The sequence below is a fragment of the Bos javanicus genome, chromosome 7, assembly GCF_032452875.1.
Source record: "Bos javanicus breed banteng chromosome 7, ARS-OSU_banteng_1.0, whole genome shotgun sequence".
NCBI lineage: Eukaryota > Metazoa > Chordata > Mammalia > Artiodactyla > Bovidae > Bos > Bos javanicus.
The window spans coordinates 56,685,274-56,704,121 of NC_083874.1; the positions used below are offsets into that span (position 1 = coordinate 56,685,274).

Consider the following 18,848-nt stretch of genomic DNA (forward strand, 5'->3'; position numbering starts at 1 on the left):
GGGCTTGACCTGAAAGGTGCTAAAACACCACTCCTGTTCAGTGTAAACTTTCTCTGCCCCACATTAGTGTTGAAATTCTACCATCACCATTTTATTATGAAGAAATTTTAATTGTTAAATATAGTAGCACTGGATCTATTCTGACTTTCTGAAATGGAGTGTTCTCAGGGATGGGAGAATCGGAAGCTTTTTGAGATGACTGGCCACATAGGAATAGGGAGGGCCCGTGAGATGGGGTAGGTTACAGGAGGCATCCATAATATTGTGTATGAATCTTCACATAACACTTATGTAAACACACATGGTGTACTTAGGGCAAATACATAACTTTATAAGACGGGGAACAAAAATGACAAGGAACCTAGGCCCTGGGATTAGGCCAACCTAGATCACAACCTCTGTGACTCTGGGAAAGTTATAGCATCTGCCTTGTAGGGTGGTTGGCAGGAAAAGGAGATAGTCTGTTCAAAGGGTTAGCACTGCTCTGGGGCATAAATGTTACATTACTTGTCCTTGTGCAAGCATGTGTGTGCCAGTGTGTGAACGTGCAGATGTGGGTATGTAAGAGAGAGAGAGGATGTCCAAGAACAGGAGAGGGGAGCAGGTAGAGTTCCCACAGGAGTGGCCCTCTCTGCAGGGTGAAAGGACAGGGGCCGCTCACAGAGGAGGCAGATCAGCTTTACCAAGCGGGGACAGCAAAGGGTCTCAAATGGCAAGGGGCTTCCTAATAAGCACAAAATCTAAAGTGGAAATTAACTGAAGGAGACAGGTAATAGAGTGAGGTGTGGTAGTGTTGAAGCTCAAAACACCCTCCATAAAAGGGAGAGGAAAAAAAAAGAATTGAAAGTGATCTCTGAAATTGACACAGATCCAAACTAGGGCTCTGCACCTGGGGGACATATGACTTCATCTGCTCCATCCCTAAGATCTCCCCTGTTTTGAGCTTCAAGCATGCTTACTTTTTCAGAACTGACACGGAAGAACTTTCTAAAACAAACAAATCACCACAATCTGTTTGCTTTCTGCCTGATAAGGAATTGTCAGCCTTATGTCTGAGAGAGAAGACACAGTAAAAAGAGAACACCCACTCTCTAGTCCCAGCTCTGCCCCTAGCTCACTGAGCAACTTCAAGGAATCTCCCAACTTCAAGAATCTCTCAGCAGCCTCGTCTGCCAAAGAATTTGATTGGTCACTTTAGTCATTATCTTTTGACTTTCTGCTGTCTTAGATGAGGTCCAGCTCACCTCAACCATCTCTCCTCCTCTTAAAGTTGTATTACCACAGGACACAGTAGTGAAGGAGGCCACAGATCACCTGCCTCTTGCTCACCGTGTCTCTTGGGATGACTTATTTAATGTCTCGGGTCTCTGTTTCCTTCTTCATAAAATGAGGGTAAGAGGCCAGTGTATCATTGGGTTGATAGCAGCATTAAATGAGTTCATGAAGATAAAATATTTACAACAACACTTGGCACAGATAAGGGCTACACTACTCTGTTGTTAGGTATTAATAATAAGATTATTATTATTTACTTTATTGGATAACTTTGTAGTGTAGTGTTAAAGTGTTAAATTAAATATACTATTGATAAATCAAGAAATAGAAGTATAAGCATTATTTGGGGCTATAAAAGGCTCCAATGGGTAGGGTAAGGGAAGCTGGAATATTACTTTTTCTTTTTACCTTTTTAAATTTATTATTATTATTTGGACCATGCCACATAGCTTGGTGACTTGTGGGATTTTAGCTTCCGGACCAGGGACCAAACCCAGCCCTTGGCAGAGAAAATTCAGAATTCTAACCAGTAGACCACCAGGTAATTTCTACTAGCCCTCCTGTGCTTTGATTTTTCAAGGATGTGTCTGGACTACCACAACACTGTTGCTTTGTTTTGTTTTTAATTTCATAAGATTGAGCAAATAGATCACTCAAGTCCGTCTCAAATCTCACAGTTAAAGGACTGGCTGATTTTATAGAGTAGTACTTTTTAGGTGACCGGTTTATCTTTGTGTTCACAGCTACCTTAATACGTTTGAACTTTTCAGGAAATCCTCATAAAGGTTTGAAATAAACACAATCACCTTGGCATGTTCATAACTTGAGTGTGTTTCAATTTCCGGGAAAGGACAGAAAATGAGGAAGGGGAAATATAAACTTTGTAAATACTTAACCTTAGAGGAAATTGACTTGTATTTTGCTCCCTTGTAATCTTTTCCCTGAAATCGACTCCCACAAAGGAAGGATCGGTAGCAGAGTGTGAGAGTGCAAAGGACAGAACGGCGGTGAAAGCGTTAACTGGGCTGGGTAAGGCGATCCCTGAAAAGAGTTAAGACTCGAGTTAAAGTTTTCAAAGCGGCGGCAGCAGCAGCTCCAGGAGAAACGGAAGCCGGTGGAGGGAGCCTGGCGGAGCATCGAGGACAGTGCTGAGCTGAACTCAGTCCCGGGTGGCAAGCTCAAGGTTAGTGGCCCCCCGCACACCTCCGCGTGCTGACATCTTTGGAGCTGTCTCAGGAGGCTGGGCGCCTTCTCCCAGCCTGGCTTGTCCTGTCTGCCTGACTCCACCAGTGGGGCCACCGGCTCGTGCCAACCCTCCCGCTACGGGTTCCTCTAAGCCCTGGAGCTGAGAGGGACCGGGACCTGTTCCCAAGCCACTTTCCTTAAGGCGGGGGTGGGGGGGGGGGACTTCTCAGACATCCACAAGGAAACTGTTTCTGGAACAAGGATAATTTTCAGAATATACACACACACAGGTACACACACACACACACACACACCTGTATGTACTGCCCCATCTTGGTTCTTGCAGGCTGTGACCACAATCCCAAATTCCTATCTGCTTCAGTTGAAACTGAGAAGTTGTCAAAGTAACAAAACAGGCTGTGCAACTTTATCTTGTGGGAGGGATAGTGTCTCTGAGGCTAAGATAATCAAGGTAAGAAGGCAAAAAAAAAAAAAAAAAAGAGGTACGAAAAGAAAGAAAAAAACTTTCAAGCTCCACAGCTTGGAGTTGAGGCAAAACAATTTTTGAAAATTAGGTTCTCGTAGAAATTGTAAATTGCTAGAACAAAATAAAGGGGGAAGATGTACTGTGAAGGACAGAATTCTACAACTACGGGAGATTCCCATACACTTATGTAAACAGCTTGTTATCAGCGTGATGCAGATAACAGATACACTTAAAGAAGGGAAAGAGAGAAAAGAGCTTCAGAGAAATTACATCCTGAGGGGCCTTTCATTTGAGATCCAGACGGACTGCTAGAAGGCTTCATCCTTGGAGCCCTGGGTCAGTTCTGTCTCCCTTCTCCCGCCTTGCTCACGGAGAGGCAATGAGTAAGTTAGTCCGGCAAGCAGTCAGAAGCTGTATTGGCTGCTCCCTCGCATCCTCCAGCAGGCAGGAGTCGAGGTCTCTACCTGCTAGCACTGAATCAGAATGAGTCATCTGAAACTTGGGTGCGGAAACAAAGTCCCTGCGAACCGCCTTATGAGGCTCTGCCTCCTGTAGGTGGGATATACCTCTGAAAGCAGTCACGGTTTCTTCCCTCTTCCTTTCTCCTTCAGACAAGCGGGCATCCTGACGCTCTCAAGAAGCCCCGTCTCTGCCCCACTGGCTCAGCTGACCCGACCATGTGGACTCTGCCCCTCCAGGTCAGGACTGGAGTTTTAAAATAAAATGGATGACGTGACGTTACTTGATCTTCTGGAGTGCCCCGTGTGCCTTGAAAAGCTCGATGTCACCGCCAAAGTTCTCCCTTGCCAGCACACCTTCTGTAAGCCATGTCTCCAGAGGATTTTCAAGGCCCACAAGGAGCTGCGGTGCCCCGAGTGCAGGACCCTGGTGTTCTGCAGCATCGAGGCGCTGCCGGCCAACCTGCTGCTCGTGCGCCTTCTGGACGGCGTGCGGGCCGGACAGAGCTCCGGGAGAGGGGGGTCCTTCCGCCGGCCCGGGGTGCTGACCCCACAGGACAGCAGGAGGAGCAGGACTCACCCCAGAGGTCCGCAGTGCAGTCCTTTCCGACTGGTGCCTAACGTCAGAATCCACATGGATGGGGTAAGAAAGATCTCTGTTCCTTCGTGTTTCCTTGGAGGTTGGGTTTGTGTGCGCCAGCAGTTGGGGCTTCTCTTCTTTTAGCTATGTTTCAAAGAGCCGCTGCCGAGGATTCCCTGAGGATAAGTTTCTGTGGGTGGTGATTGTCGTACTGAGACTCAGTGGAACCCTGAGCCTATCCAGTCCAATCAGGAACTCTTAAAATTCTTAAAGCTACCCAGGTCCTCCTTGCTTGTAGTCCAGAAGGTGGTGGAACATGGAGAGCCTTCTTGATTGTTTATTTATGTGTTTGTTTTTATGTATTTATTTATGTATTTATTATGTATGTATTTATTATGTGTTTGTTTTTGACTGCACTGGGTCTTCCTTGTGGTGCGGAGGCTTCTCATTGCAGTGGCTTCTCTTGTTTGGAAGCGGGAGCTATAGAGCCTGGCTCAGTAGTTGTGGTGCACAGCTTAGTTACTACTGCCATGTGGGATCTTCCATGACCAGGGATCGAACCCATGTCCCCTGAATTGGCAGGTGGATTCCTAACCACTGGACCACCCGGGAAGTCCTTTGATTATATTCTTGGTACCAGGGCATGGGAAATGCACAGAGGATGAGAAAAAGAAAAACAAATCCAACTGCTTGTCGCTTTTGCGATCTCAGAGAAGTTACTAAATGTCAGGTTTTGTTTGCATTTTACCCAAGTCCCTCTTTCCACTCCCAGTCATAAAGTGCCATGATGACAATGCTCATTCACAATCACTCAAAGTTATCAAGACACTGGACACATAAAGTTCGATCAGGAAGGAAGCATATATGTGGGTGGAGTGACTGACAGGAAAGGCTGGGCTGTGAAGTACAACTGACATGTACAGGAGCCCCGAAGATGTGTCTTATTTTACAAAATGAATAAAGCATACAGAAAATGCACATCAGAGCCTGCCATGAAAAATGAAGCGCCTCAGGCGAGCCGCAAGAGATCACCCAGTAATGCGTTTGTGTTTGGACAACGTGAATCGTCCTGTCCAGCCTTGTGGGCACATCCTTGAGACTTTATATGATCTGACTGTGAGCTTCATTCTGAGAAGCTGGGGAAGGGGATAACTTGAGAGAAGATCATGGTCCTGTGGCTACAGGAGGATTATTGGCTGTCACCCCCAGAGTCAGTGTGTCCAAGTGGGCATGGCACGCCATGGCCTGGGTGGTTGGCATACTCAGAAATTCTGTGAAGTGCCACGTAAAGCAAGCTTTAACCCTGGCAGCTAACCACGACTTTAACCATGACTCCCCGCTGTGAAAGAGTAGCAGAGGGAGGGAGGGTCTTCCCCGGACTCCTTCCAAGGAGAATAGGCTCGGGTGTGCATTCAGGACAAGTTTCTAAAATATTCTTCTCAACAGCCTATTACTCCTTGGGCTCCCTGCACCCTTAAGCCACCCATGCAGCAGGGTGGTGTGGAAACTTTCCAAAAGGAGAGCAGGAAGAAACCAGGCTTCAGTGTGATTTCTTCACAGCAGACTTTTTACTGCCATTGTGCCTGTGTGTGAGAACACATTCCACAAAAGGGCTTGGTGCCCTCCTTTAAGGCTCCTTATTAGCCCCAGGTCTAGTCATCAGTCAGAATCCACAGGCTTGGAAGAGGAGGGGTAGGGGCGCAAGCTTTCCCAGGCAGGCTGTGTTTACAGAGCATCAGGCTGAACCTCGGGTCAGCAGATCTCCCTTTGAATTCCTGAGACCCAGCAACCTCTCTCCTCCCTCACCCTGCAAAGTCTGACTTGCCTCCCCGCAGGGCGGAGTATCATCCATCACTCAGAGAGTGCTGGGAGACTGGGAGGAGGCAAGTCCCCTATCAACTTCGCATATTTTTGTTCATGCTTTCTTCTTTTTGATGTGGCTATGTTGCTAAGAAAAGGTAGCAACAGATGGAGCCACAGCTACCTACTTTTTGAACCACAGCGAATTCCCAGGTCCCTCCTGGCATGGGGAGCTATAGGAACTAGAGCTCTTATTCTCTTATAGGAATAAGAGACAGCCAGTAAGATCCTGCGTGTCCCTGGAAGTCTTTCCCAAGGACCCATCACTTCAGACCAAGGGGCCGGTGACGGGGTTGTGCCCATCCTCCGAGCTGCACTGGACCGAGTCCTGCCATGAGGCTAAAACAAACCAAGCCATTGAGGGTACCTGCTTTCCAGCAGCACCTGGTTTAGTGAAGATGCTCTGTGAGAGGGCAGAGCCGGGGGCCACTCCACACCCTCACCCATTTCCTCCCTTTCCTGAGCCCACCTTTCTCCGTGTGGCTCATCTCATCCCTTTTGACTCTCTCAGTGGGGATGTGAACAAACTATTCCTGGATGTAAATACAGCTATAATTCTGCATCCTGTTTTACTCCCCCCAGTTGTAGCTGCCTCTCCTGAAGTGTGAAAGCAATGGTGCATCCCTGGGTTCAGACAATTGCAGATGATCTGAGAGTCTACACACTGTTCTGAGAGGCAGAAGTGTGGCCTTACATCCTCAGTCAAACCCTCATCAAGCTACTTGCCCTCTTGGCCTCAGTTTACCCAACCCAGTCAACTCTTAATATTTGCTACCCCTCTTCCTCCAGGATAGTGTAAACATTATCTTTACAACATACTCATATCACCTTAGAAAACCTATGCTGGGTAAATGCAAAGCATCATCATTATCATTCATTTAAGCTGACTATATGACTGTGGGCAAGCCACTTCAGCTTGCTGGGTCTCAATTTAAAATTCTGTAAAATGGGAAAATGTATTATAAGAGTGGAGAGCCATGGTGAGGCTTAACTAATGAGTGTTTTCAAGGCACTTTGAGATCCTTAGATGAAAGGCATTTGGAAGATCTGTTATCGTAGTAAACATTATTATTGACTGTTTATTGTGCCCTGTCGTGCATGAGACATTCTACAAAACACAGCAGGAGTGACAGTCCTTGCAGGAGAGTGTAATAGGTGTTATTATTGAACTTGAGTCTACAAGGAGTCCAGGCCAGTATAATACTAAGTGTAAAGTACTCTACTAATAGGGTATAAACAACCTGTTGTCACTGGGTACCATTTTGCAAAATACCTCTTCCAGAGGACTCAGTGTTAAGGTGGCATTCTCAAAGAGTTAATTTAATTTCGTGTTCAGGAGCTTTTTAAGTCCAAAGTCTGTTCTGCTCACCTTGCGTCATCTAAAAAACAAGCTCATCGAGATCTTTCTGTTGGCTCAGAGAGGTCTGGTACGTTCTGTGCTAGCCAGTGTGCCAGGGTGGAACCAAGAGCCACACTTCATAGTGCCAACTCAAGAGAGAAAAAAAAAATAGTCCATTGTGCCTACCTGTCTAAAACCCTCCCAAGCCAGTTGTGTAAAAAGAAAGCTTGAGAAATGGCTTTAGGTTTCTATAGCAGGCAATTATTTCAAGCCAACACGTAAGACCAACGGACTCCTGGAGGACCCATGTCAGTGCTGATGTCATTGGTTCTTATTCCTTCCCATGTTGTGGCCGAGCCAAAGGAACTTTGCAAGTCTTCGAGAAGATTATGGGCTTCTGAATTGCTGATCGCTCTTCCTCCTTCCTCCACTACCCTTTAATAGTATTTCTGATTTAGAACAGGCAGGAAAGCAGTGAAGCTAAAAACTTGCAAAGTTAGAGTTTGAAAAAGCCAGAATTCAGATTCTGATTCTGCCTCTCGACAGTTGCATACTTTGGATGAACCTCAGGGCCAGCCTCCAATTCCCCTTCTGAAACCTGGAGATAATAGCAGTACCTACCTCTGAGGGTTGTTGCTGCTGCTAAGTCGCTTCAGTCGTGTCCGACTCTGTGCGACCCCATAGACAGCAGCCCACCAGGCTCCCCCGTCCCTGGGATTCTCCAGGCAAGAACACTGGAGTGGGTTGCCATTTCCTTCTCCAATGCATGAAAGTGAAAAGTGAAAGGGAAGTCGCTCAGTCGTGTCCGACTCTTCGCGACCCCATGGACTGTAGCCTACAAGGCTCCTCCGTCCATGGGATTTTCCAGGCAAGAGTACTGGAGTGGGTTGCCATTGCCTTCTCTGTTCTGAGGGTTGTTGGGGAGAAATAAATGAGACAGTTCATGTCACTTAGCTCGTAGCACCGTGATTGGTTCATATTATGTGCTCAATAAATTTTAGCTGGTATTGCTATTGTTATTAAAGCAACTCAAGACTTTCCACGCTAAATTATGCACCATCTCTCTTGTTAATCGAGTGTCCCCCAGAGATGGTCCTTGGTACCCTGATTTTTGGTTGGTATGTGTGTCTCCAAAGGATGTGAGGCCATAATTCACGTGTGTGATTCCTCCCAGCATGAGCTGGCTTGGCAGTTCATTTCCAAGACCCTTTAGGAGCTAGGAATGGATTCTAGGAGAAACAATATTCGCCAGCTTCTCTTCCCCAAATGGCGAGCTCAGCAAAACACCATACACGGAGCAACAACCTGGTCCAGCTTCCCAGCATTGCCAATGCCTCATTAGCATCTGTCTTTCCTTTCCCCTGCATCTTTCAATCCCCAACACAAATGTCGCCGTCCTGGGTCTTGCAGGGCCAGACTCTCTCGCTTCTTTGTTAAACATCATGCCAACCACACACATTCCTATCTTGCTCGCCCTACCTCAGCAAGAACACACCTGCCACCTCCAGCACACAGACCAGGTGGTTGTGTCTGAGAAACTTCTTCAGCTGGTGTGGCAAGCAGTTGAGATGAAAAATGAGGTCAGAAGGCACAGGGGGGAACTGAGGCTGGGGAGAAACCAAAGGGCATCCAGGCCCTTTCCTGGGTCTCAGCTGCTGTGTCCTGCAGCAGTGCCGCGACACACATGGTCATCTCTGCTAAATTTGCAAGGCAGTTAAAACCATCCCAAGCCCTTGAAGATAGCAGGCAGATGGCACTGGGTCAGCGAGGCCTGGATGTGGCACGTGGAGGAGCCAAGTTTGAGAAGTCAGGAGACCCAGATAGTTCTCCGGCTCCTCCCACCTTTGCAAACCTTTGACAAAACCATATGGCTCCAAACTGACTTGACCCCTACCCTCTGTCGATATACCACCCTCTTCATTACAGTCCTCCCCATTTCACTGATTACTGTTTAAGGACTGTGGTCAAATAGAGCTGAGTTTGTGCTGGTATTCAATTACTTTTGAGCTGTGAGGCCTCAGGCAAATCACTTAACCTCTCTGATCCCCAGTTTCCATATTTGTGCAATGGTGATATTAATGGTATACATATGTCATAAGGTTACAAGAGATGATGTATGTAAAATGCTTAGTATACTATGGTAAATGTTAAGTAACAAAACAGCAACAGTAGAGGACAAAGTTTGGAGCATTGGATTTGGAGCTCTTTGTACCCACACATAAACATACAGAGACCTCTGTTCAAACATTAAGCAAAGGGGATAACAAAAGAAAAAGGGGTTCCTGACAAGACAAAACTAGGGATGCCTGGTGGTCCAGTCGTTAAGACTCCATGCTCCTAATGCAGGTGGCATGGGTTTGATCCCTGGTTGGAGAACTAAGATCCCACATACCAAGTGGTGTAACCCAAAAGCAAAGGGACAGAACTACAGTGATGAAAAAGTGTGGTTTTCAGTGGTGACCAGGGGTTATGGGTTTGGAGAGGATTTATAAAGGATAGCATGAGGGAGTTTTATGGGATGAAGGGACTATCCTGCATCCTGTTTGTGATGAAAGTTAAATGAATCTATGTATGTGTTAACATTCATATGAATATATGCCAAGAGGGGAAAAAGTCAATTTCATTGTATGCCAATGTTTAAAATAATATTTTTAAAAATGAAAGGAAGCTCTTGTACATTTCTTTGAGTCTCTACCTGATTTTCACCTGGCCTGCTCTGATGTCCCTTCATGTCTGTGTGTATTGGGTCAACGCTATTTTGGAGAAGGATTTTGCCATCATTTAAGCAATCAGGGTAATTCCTGAGGGTGGGCTTCTCTCTGTTTTAGCAAACTATTCTATTAACTGCTTCAGTTTTCTCATCAGTTAGAGGTATCTGGCCAGTAGACAAACAGCAGCGCATCCCCTGGTGGAGATGGCCCAAGCAGATGGCTGGGGCAGAAGGTTCTCCTTACTCAACCTCAATTATCCATCATGTGCACTGGGGCGTGTCACCTAAGGGATTAGTCAGTGCATATTTCATGTTGTTTCGATGCCTCTTAGGAAAGGTTGTCTGCCCATGTGTCCCTTCATACTATGAAGAGATTATGGAACAAGGGAAAGTGCTTGTTCAGCCCTTGACACGCAAAGAGCATCCCCACCTATCTCATTCCAGACGCCACTGCATAGCTTTTGGCTGAGCAGGGACCAGCTCACATATGGTTCTCTTCAATCTCAATATCTTCCCCCTTTTTCATTTATTTAATTTAATTTATTTTTATTATTTTATTTTGCCTTCTGGGACTTTGTTGAGGTGTGCAGGCTCTTCACTGGGCACGTAGGATTTCTCTAAGTTGCATCATGCAGGGGTTTTTTTGTGCTATCGAGCATGGGCTCTAGAACACCTAGGCTCAGTAGCTGTGGTGCTCAGGCTTAGTTGCCCTGTGGCATATAGGATTTTAGTTCCTGGACCAAGGATCAAACCTGTGTCCCCTGCATTGGAAGGCAGATTCTCAACCACTGGACCACCAGGGAAGTTCCTCTTTCTCATTTTCAAATCTATACTTATGTGTTAGACCTGTCTTTGACAAACTGTATTATGTAAGTGATTAATGGAGGTTCCATAAAGCTCCAGAGTCAAAGAAACCTGAGGTTGAAACAGAGTTAAACCTTTTTTCTTTGCTGCAGGACTTTTTTGTACTTTTAGTACTAAAGAATGGTGAATCTCCAAAAAGCAGACAATGATAAGAAACATTTCCCAAATTCCTGTGACAGTGGTAACCCTAAGACTTTTATTAGTGCCCTGAGTTATATTAATTGTCCACAGAACAAATTTTGGGAAATGTTGTCTCATATTAATGCAGAGATAGCTGAGCCCTCAAAGAGAATCCCTATTATAATTAGAGACTACTGATGCATTCCAAGAAGAGTTGTAGGCAAGTTTTTGTCGTTAGAAGATATTTTTGGAAAACTGTTTGAAACTTGCTACCACCAGTTTCTGCAGTATTTATTTAGCTTCTATCATTTTATTTTTTGGTCATGCCACACATCATATGGGGTCTTAGTTTACCCACCAGGGATCAAACCCACATCCCTTGCACTGGAAGTACAGAATCTTAACTGCTGGACCACCAACGAAGTCCCTTAGCTTCTGTCAGTAGTCAGCCATAGGTACTGTGGGAATCTACCCAACAAAGTAAAGATTCTACCTTCCCAGTGCTTACTGTCTGATGGTAAAACCAACTAATTAGATACGTGTATTAAGCATATGTGTATAAATATATACATACATATCCCTGATTTAAAGATATTATCTATTATAAGATACATTATTTAGTTATAGCCCTAAAGGGAATAAAAAAAGCACTACTATATTAGATGTTCACTGTAAGATACATCCAATTTTAGAAATGTGAAGATATGAAAAAAGGACTGTCTTACTGAAGAGTACATATTGTCTGATTCCATTTATATAAAATTCCAGAAATGGCAAACTATAGTGCTTTTTGGGTAATGCAAATGTTTTATGTGGTGTTATATAGGTTTGTCTAAATTCATCAAATTGTACACTTAAAAAGAGTACATTTTTGGTGTGTATATATATATAACCCAATAAAGTGATTAAGACAAAGAAGTCTTAGACTCAAAAGATACTGGTTTATGAAAATGTCAGATGAGGAGGTGGTTCAGTTTAAGGGAAATGAAGTTTGTCTAAAAAAAGAAACTTCCTTTAAAAATATGGGCATTTTAATGGTAGGAAGGACACGGTCAGAGAATGAAAAGGCAGGGTCTAGTCTGGGCACGTGGGTGCTAGGAAAGATGGGATATCTTGAACAGAATGAAAGTTGGAAGAGAGGGAGAAAGAGATGGAGAGGAGTTGGCGTGACTGGTTATCTGCTTCAAAACCACCACTAGGAAGGCACATGTCAATTACTCTGTAATTAAGTCTCTCTGTGTCTACCTCCATGTAATCACGTGGCCTATGGGTTGTATCTACCTGATGGATTCAGAGCAGCCAAACAAGATATCTCTGCTCTGAACAGACGGCCAAGCTCCCTGGGTAAACTGAAGAGCAGTTTCCACTTCACTGGCAGACGGACCACTCTTTTTCATTGAAATGGTCAGGTTACCTGACAACCCCAGCATGCAGGAACACTAGCCAGCACATCCACAGCAAGGGGCAGAACACAGGGCAGGGAAAGACAAGTCTATTCGTCATGAGCTGCTTCCTGCAGCTTGGGTCTGTGTCAGCTGCCAGGGTCACACTGTTCCCGATGCCTGGCTCAGAAGCCAGGGCATTCAACAGACTGCTTCTAAGGGCCTGCTACGTGCCAGGCTCCATCTTGAAAGCTCACACCTTTGAAAGCTCACAGCAGGAATGCTCATGGGCTCAGACTCCAGGACTCAAATAGCAGCTGAGTTCACTTTAGATCTCTGTCATTTTTCCAATCTTTTATCCAAGCAGCAGCACAACAGGCGACTTGTCCTGGATCTGGGTCTGGGTCTCAGTACCATGCTTGGAGCACATACCTACAGTCTGGTCCAGATTAGGAACCCTCAAATGTTTTTTGAATTAATGAATGAACACATTCACGTTTTTGGTAGACTTTATGGAGTCATGGAATAATAACCCCTCATAATGTGGAAATGAACTCTTCCTGAATTGAGCCATGACAAAGCTCTATGAGGAATGAGCAGCGTATTATATTAGGCATAAAGCCACGTGGTGAATGAAATATTCTGGAGGTGAATCACCTTATTAAATACCTTTTGGGGTGACAGACAGTACTGCCCAGAAAACATAGTGGGCCAAGTTCAAAACCACTTAGCTCATGAATTGTTAACCCTAAGAAGATAGGAAATGTGTCTCCATATATGACCAAATTCCTGTATCGGAATCCACAAACGCTATGTACTCCTCTGATGGTGGGAAAAATATTCATAGTGAGTTAATTTACACTTAGCCCCAGTGGCAGAAAAGACGAAACATCAGAAGAATTTGCCAACGAGTTATGTACTAAACTGGCCTGGCCTCCTCCATGAAGGAAGCAGCATTTCAGGTAGGAACATGGCTCCTACACCTCTCAGGCTGACCAACCTATGTCACACATGTATATAATATAGAGAGCATAAAACTGGCATTTTTAGCCCCTTTTGTGTGTGTAGGGCCGTCGCATTAAGTATATTTATATTGTTGTGCACCCAGCACCACTATCCATCTGTCTCCAGAAGTTTTCATCATCCCATACTGAAACTCTGTACCAATTAATAGCTCCTCATTGCCTCCTGGTGTGTATGTGTAAGTGTGCGTGTGTGTGTGTGTGTGTGTGTGTGTAGATAGATTGACAAATAGATATTCACATGTATATTTTTTAACTTCTTTCTGGGTAAGAGGAATAAGTCTTTTAATATCATTTTTTAAATACGTACTCTAATTTTCTGCTGCTTCTGACCTTAGACTTCCAATGAGATAAGCAAACAAGATAATGCTGTGATTCAGAACCAAGGCTCTTCATTCATGTGTACTGGCTGTATGCTTCTGGTCAAGTTATTTAGTAACTCTGAGCATCATTGTTACAAGATGAAAATAGGAATCTTAGCTCCTAGGGTTCTTGGGAGGATTCAGTGAGGCAGTTCCTGTAAAGTGCTTAGCACAGGGTCTGGATGAGGTAAGCTCCTGCTAAGGGTGAGCTGTCTGCTCGCACTCATCTGGGTAGGTTAACTTGTAAAGCACTACCACGCTTATTGCGGTCAGCCTGCTATTTTACTGCATTGAAGACATGGGGGTAACTGTGATCGTGGCTTCATTTGGAGGATAAGTCAAGACAATTCTTGTAAAGTTCTTAGCACAGGGCATGACACACACTACTTCTTGATAATAATTGTGAGGCATTATTATTATTTCCTATGCCTCATTCAATCAGCAAGCATATACAGGATGCCTTTTATGAGTAAGACCCAATGCCAGGCTCTAGTGAAGAACAAAAGCAAATAATATATGATTCTTATTAACATGTAGACATGGAATAGACCCAGGAAAACTGAGTAATTCACCAAAATGGCTGAAACCCTGCTTTAAAGAGCTCATGGACTTTTGGGAGGCAGCCACGTAAGGTAATAATTACGAGGCAGGTAATAAGTGTTAAAACAGAGGACTTACTGTGTCAGGCACTGGGTAAAGCACTCTTTACTACAGAATCTACAGAATCTCATTTAACTCTACAAATCTGAGACGACTGTTCCCGTTTTGTCTACTTCACACATACGAGGTTTGTGCTCAAGAAGAGCTCATATACGAAAACACAATGGGAGAAAACGGGTGCAGATCAAAATTGAGCATTCCTGTGCTTGTGTTCAGGGCAGTTGTTGAGGTTGCATTTTATTTTATTTTTTTAATGCAGCTTGTTGTCTAGTTGTGTCTGACTCTTTGCAATCCCATGAACTGTAGCCCACCAGGTTCCTCTGTCCATGGGATTCTCCAGGCAAGAATACTGGAGTGGGTTGCCATTTCCTTCTCCAGGGGATCTTCCTGACCCAGGGATTAAACCCTCATCTCTTGCGTTGGCAGGCGGATTCTTTACCACTGAGCCACCAGGGAAGACTTAAATGCAGCTAGTCTTTGTTTGTTTTTAATTTTATTTATTTCTTTACTTGGCTGCACTGGGTTTTAGTTGTGGCACTTGGGGTTTTTAGCTGCTGCATGTGAACACTTTAGATGTGGTATGTGGGGTCTAGTTCCCTGACCAGGGATTGAACTCCAGACCCTGCATTGGGAGTGTGGAGTCTTAGCCACCGGACCACCAGGGAAGTCCCTGCAGCTAGTCTTATTCTTGACCATTCACAGCAACCCATGACACTGAGGACTGCAAACCTCAAAATACACTGAGAGGCACGTACACTGGGTGGGGAGCCCTGGCATCATGGTCCCCACACCGCTGGTTTGAAAAAATATGCCTTTTGGCTGCCATTCACACTCACAACATGGAAAGGCAAGAGGACTGATGAGAGAGCTTGGATTATTCACTGTTAATCTTCCTTGAGAAGCTAAGGAGAAAGAAGACAAATATTTCCCAGAGTGCCTGACGCAAACCACCCCCGTTTAAGGGTATCAGCCACCTGCCAGTGTTGGAGAAGGCAAGTGTGGAACCACTTGCCTAACTGGAAAATTGGTCCACATAGTCAGCTGCAGCCCATCCTCCCATCTCAGTGTCCCCTTCGCTCCTCCAGAAAGTCAGCCCTCTGTCCCAAATCCCAAGCCAGTCGGCTGCAGGTTCCTCAGGCTCTCCGAGACTACCCTCCAGCCTCCCAGCATATGTAAGCTCCTGAGGTTAAGGAGGTGTCTTGTCTTCTCTGTACCCAGCAGAGTGCCTGAAATGCAACCAGAATTCAATTAATATTGAAGTACTGAATACGTAGTGTTGGTGATAATGCAAGAAACTGCAGTTAGATTCAGCATCTTTAAGGCCCTGGTGTTTTCGCCCGGGACAAGAGGAAAGGAGACATCCCCACTATCTCATCCCCCGGATCCCTTTCAGCCCCTGTCTTGTTGACCAGGGTGTTTCTTGACTCAAGGCCAGGTGTGTTAGGAATGGCACATAAGTGCTTGCAGGGGATTCAGAGGTGAAAAAAAGAAGTCAGACCAGTATGGAGCCAGATAGAGAGAACACCAAAACTGGCAAGTGCGTTCTCTGAGCAGGTTCCCCTGGTTTTGCACAATTAAGGATGATATCGCCACACACATAGGAGTATTTTAATTGGTTGCCAAGGCAATGCGGCAGAGTCAGTGGGCATGAAGCAGGAATAGATCTCTGCAGAGCTGTGCTCAGGAAGGGTGCTTGGCTGTGACATTAATGAGCTGCCTGGATAGGAGAAAGGCAGGGCTGCCATAAATCTTATTTGGGGCTTTTCTTCAGTATATGAAAATGGTAGAGAAAGGGAGGGGCAAAAGAGAAAACTTCTCTTTCTGGCCCTCTGGAGAAGCAGGAGAGGTAATCGTCTGGATTTCAAGTTTCTCCTCGGAGTGGTGAACTTTTGTGGATGAGAGAAATCCAAGGAGATTTGGTTGCATGCTGGAAGGAAGAAGAAATAGGATGATTGAAGAACAGAAGGAGATGACAGTGTTTTCTTCTTCTTGAGAGATCATAAAAAGGGCCCAGGATGCAGGAGCCTGTATTTTCACAAAAAGAACACTTTCTATCAACTCCTTTTACTTCCCTTTGTGTGAGCAAGGAAAAGAATTTGCTATTAAATACATTTCTTTTGGGGGCTTCCCAGGTGGCACTAGAGGTAAAATACCCTCCCGCAAATACAGGAGACATAACAGACACAAGTTCGGTCCCTGGTTGGGAAGATCCCTGGGGAAGGCATGGCAACCCACTCCAGCATTCTTGCCTGGGAAATCCCAGGCACAGAGGAGCCTGGCTGCCTACAGCCCATGGAGTCACAAAGAGTTGGACATGACTGAAGTGCTTAGCATGCATGCATGTTTCTATTTACTTTTTTATTTTCTTAAGTTTTTGAATAACTAAGATTTTTTTTTTCACAATCATAGAACTTTGTGGTTGAGACAGGTCCTGGGTTTTCTAACTTCTCTGTTTTACTTGCTGTCCCACAACCTAGAGAATCAGGCAAATTCCATCACATGGAATGCTCGTCCTGATGGCCTGGGCAAGGAGGGTGGGACCAGAAGACAGAGAAGCCAGAAGGGAGGTGGACATTTCTCATTAGCACCTTAATAAGTATGACCATCACGCAGCACACACCATGTGCCAGACACTGTGAAATAAGTATGATTTTCTTGAATTCTCCCAACAACCTCTGGAAGTCCATGATGTTTTCTCATTTTACGGATGAAAGAAGAGGCAGGATTTGAACCAGGTTTGCCTACATCCAACGACTGGGCTCTTAACAAGATCAGTTAGGGTGTCCAGAACAAGCATGATGCTCCCTTGGCACCTCAGGGAGCCCTGCACCATCTGCCATTGCCGGCCACTTTCTGTGGGCACCAACACCACCATTCTAATGTGGTTGATAGACTTCCGGAGTACGAGGTAATCTCTAACCAATCCAGCTCCGTGTGCATGATATGCTGTGTCTTAACTGGATGCCACTTGGTCATAAATTGAAGGGTTTAAGTAGTAGAAATGTGTCTAAGTGAGGGGATAGAGAGGGAGACAAGAGAGGAGGAAATGGAGTCAGAGAAAAGAGAAAGGTAGGGATAGAGAAAGGCAGAAAAGATGCATGGGAGATGTAGACAGGGGCGACAGAAACCAGGAAGGAAGGAGGAGGAAAGGCAGAAGCTGGTCAAGGCAACAAGTGTGTGGGAGTAGCGGGGCTGGGGGGGCAACCTGGGGGAGATATGTTATCAGGAGACATGTCAGGCTTTGATCCAAAGCTGGTCTGCTTTTCTTGAAGTTAAACAGAGTTAGAACAAAATATTTATGCTCCATTCCTTTCAGAAACCTGTCATCAGGACAGGCAAAATGGTCTATTATAGGTGGGGAAAAATAGAGCCTGAAATTCAGGAAAGTCAGCTTTTAATCCTGGCTTAGCTGAGAACCACCCTGTGACATGAAATGTATCCGAGTGCTTATTAAATGTTAGCAGTTACTATGGTTAAAGAAAAAGTCGGATTCTCTGAGTCTCTGAATTCCGCTGTATCACAGATTTTACAGAATATGGAAATGATTCAGAAGTATTTGCATTTATGTTTTAAAGAAAAAGATGCATAAATTTCTCCCTTTTCAAGGCTTCTCTGGTGGTTCAGTGGTGAAGAATCCACCTGCTGATGCAGGAGGCGCTGGTTCAATCCCTGGCTCAGGAAGCTCCCCTGGAGAAAGAAATGGCAACCCACTCCAATATTGTTGCCTGGGAAATCCCATGGACAGAGGAGCCTGGCAGGCTACAGTCCATGGGGTTGCAAAAGAGTTGGACACAACTTGCACATTGTTGCAAGTGGCAAAATTTCATTCTTTTTCCTAGCTGAATAATATTCCATTGTATATATGTACAGCACATCTTCATTCATTCACCTGTTGATGAGCACTTGGGTTGCTTCCATATCTTGGCAAGTGTAAATAGTGCTGCTCTGAATATTGGGGTGCATGTATCTTTTCAAATGGGAGATTTGGGCATTTTTCACATGTATGCCCAGGAACGGACTTGCTGCAGCTTGTGGTAGCTCTATTTTCAGGTTCTTGAGGAACCTCCACACTGTTCTCCACAGCAGCTACACAAATTTACATTCCTACATGTTGGCAATTTTTGTTATTGTTTAGTATTAGTATTGCCCCTGTCTTTGCATAGTTGTCCATCTTATTCTACTGGGAGCGCCTGGTCCAGGATCCAGTTGCCTTTTGCTTAAACTATCTAAAAAGTAAACAGTTCTGTCTTATGAAAGATCTCTGAAGTATCTCCACACTGGAATTTCAGGAAGCAATGACACAGTCTTAGAGAATGTCTCTTGAGATCTCTTCCAGTAAAGAGCCTCCAGCCATAATAAACCTTGCTAATCAATACTGTAACAGGAATGCTACTCTTGAAAGCACTATGGAAGACAAATATTTTTTATTCTGTACATTTGGGAAGAAACATGTAACATTATGTGGGTGCAAGATATGTGTGTTAGTCGCTCAGTTGTGTCCGACTCTTTGCAACCCCATGGACTGTAGCTGTCCAGGCTCCTCT

The 18,848-nt window shown here is 44.9% G+C and overlaps 1 protein-coding gene across 3 annotated transcripts in view; it reads left to right on the top strand.

Annotated features, from left to right (window-relative positions):
* Positions 1 to 2,334: 2,334 nt before the first annotated feature.
* Positions 2,335 to 18,848, top strand: part of SH3RF2 (SH3 domain containing ring finger 2) — a 148,638-nt gene continuing 132,124 nt past the window's right edge. For 2 of the 3 annotated variants that reach the window (XM_061423862.1, XM_061423863.1), the window contains exons 1-2: positions 2,335 to 2,458; positions 3,559 to 4,048. In XM_061423862.1, coding sequence (XP_061279846.1) covers positions 3,671 to 4,048 — 378 coding nt within the window. In that variant the 5' untranslated portion in view covers positions 2,335 to 2,458; positions 3,559 to 3,670. Of the gene's footprint in view, positions 2,459 to 2,959; positions 4,049 to 18,848 lie in introns of those variants that run through there. The other variant, XM_061423864.1, reaches the window with a different exon arrangement.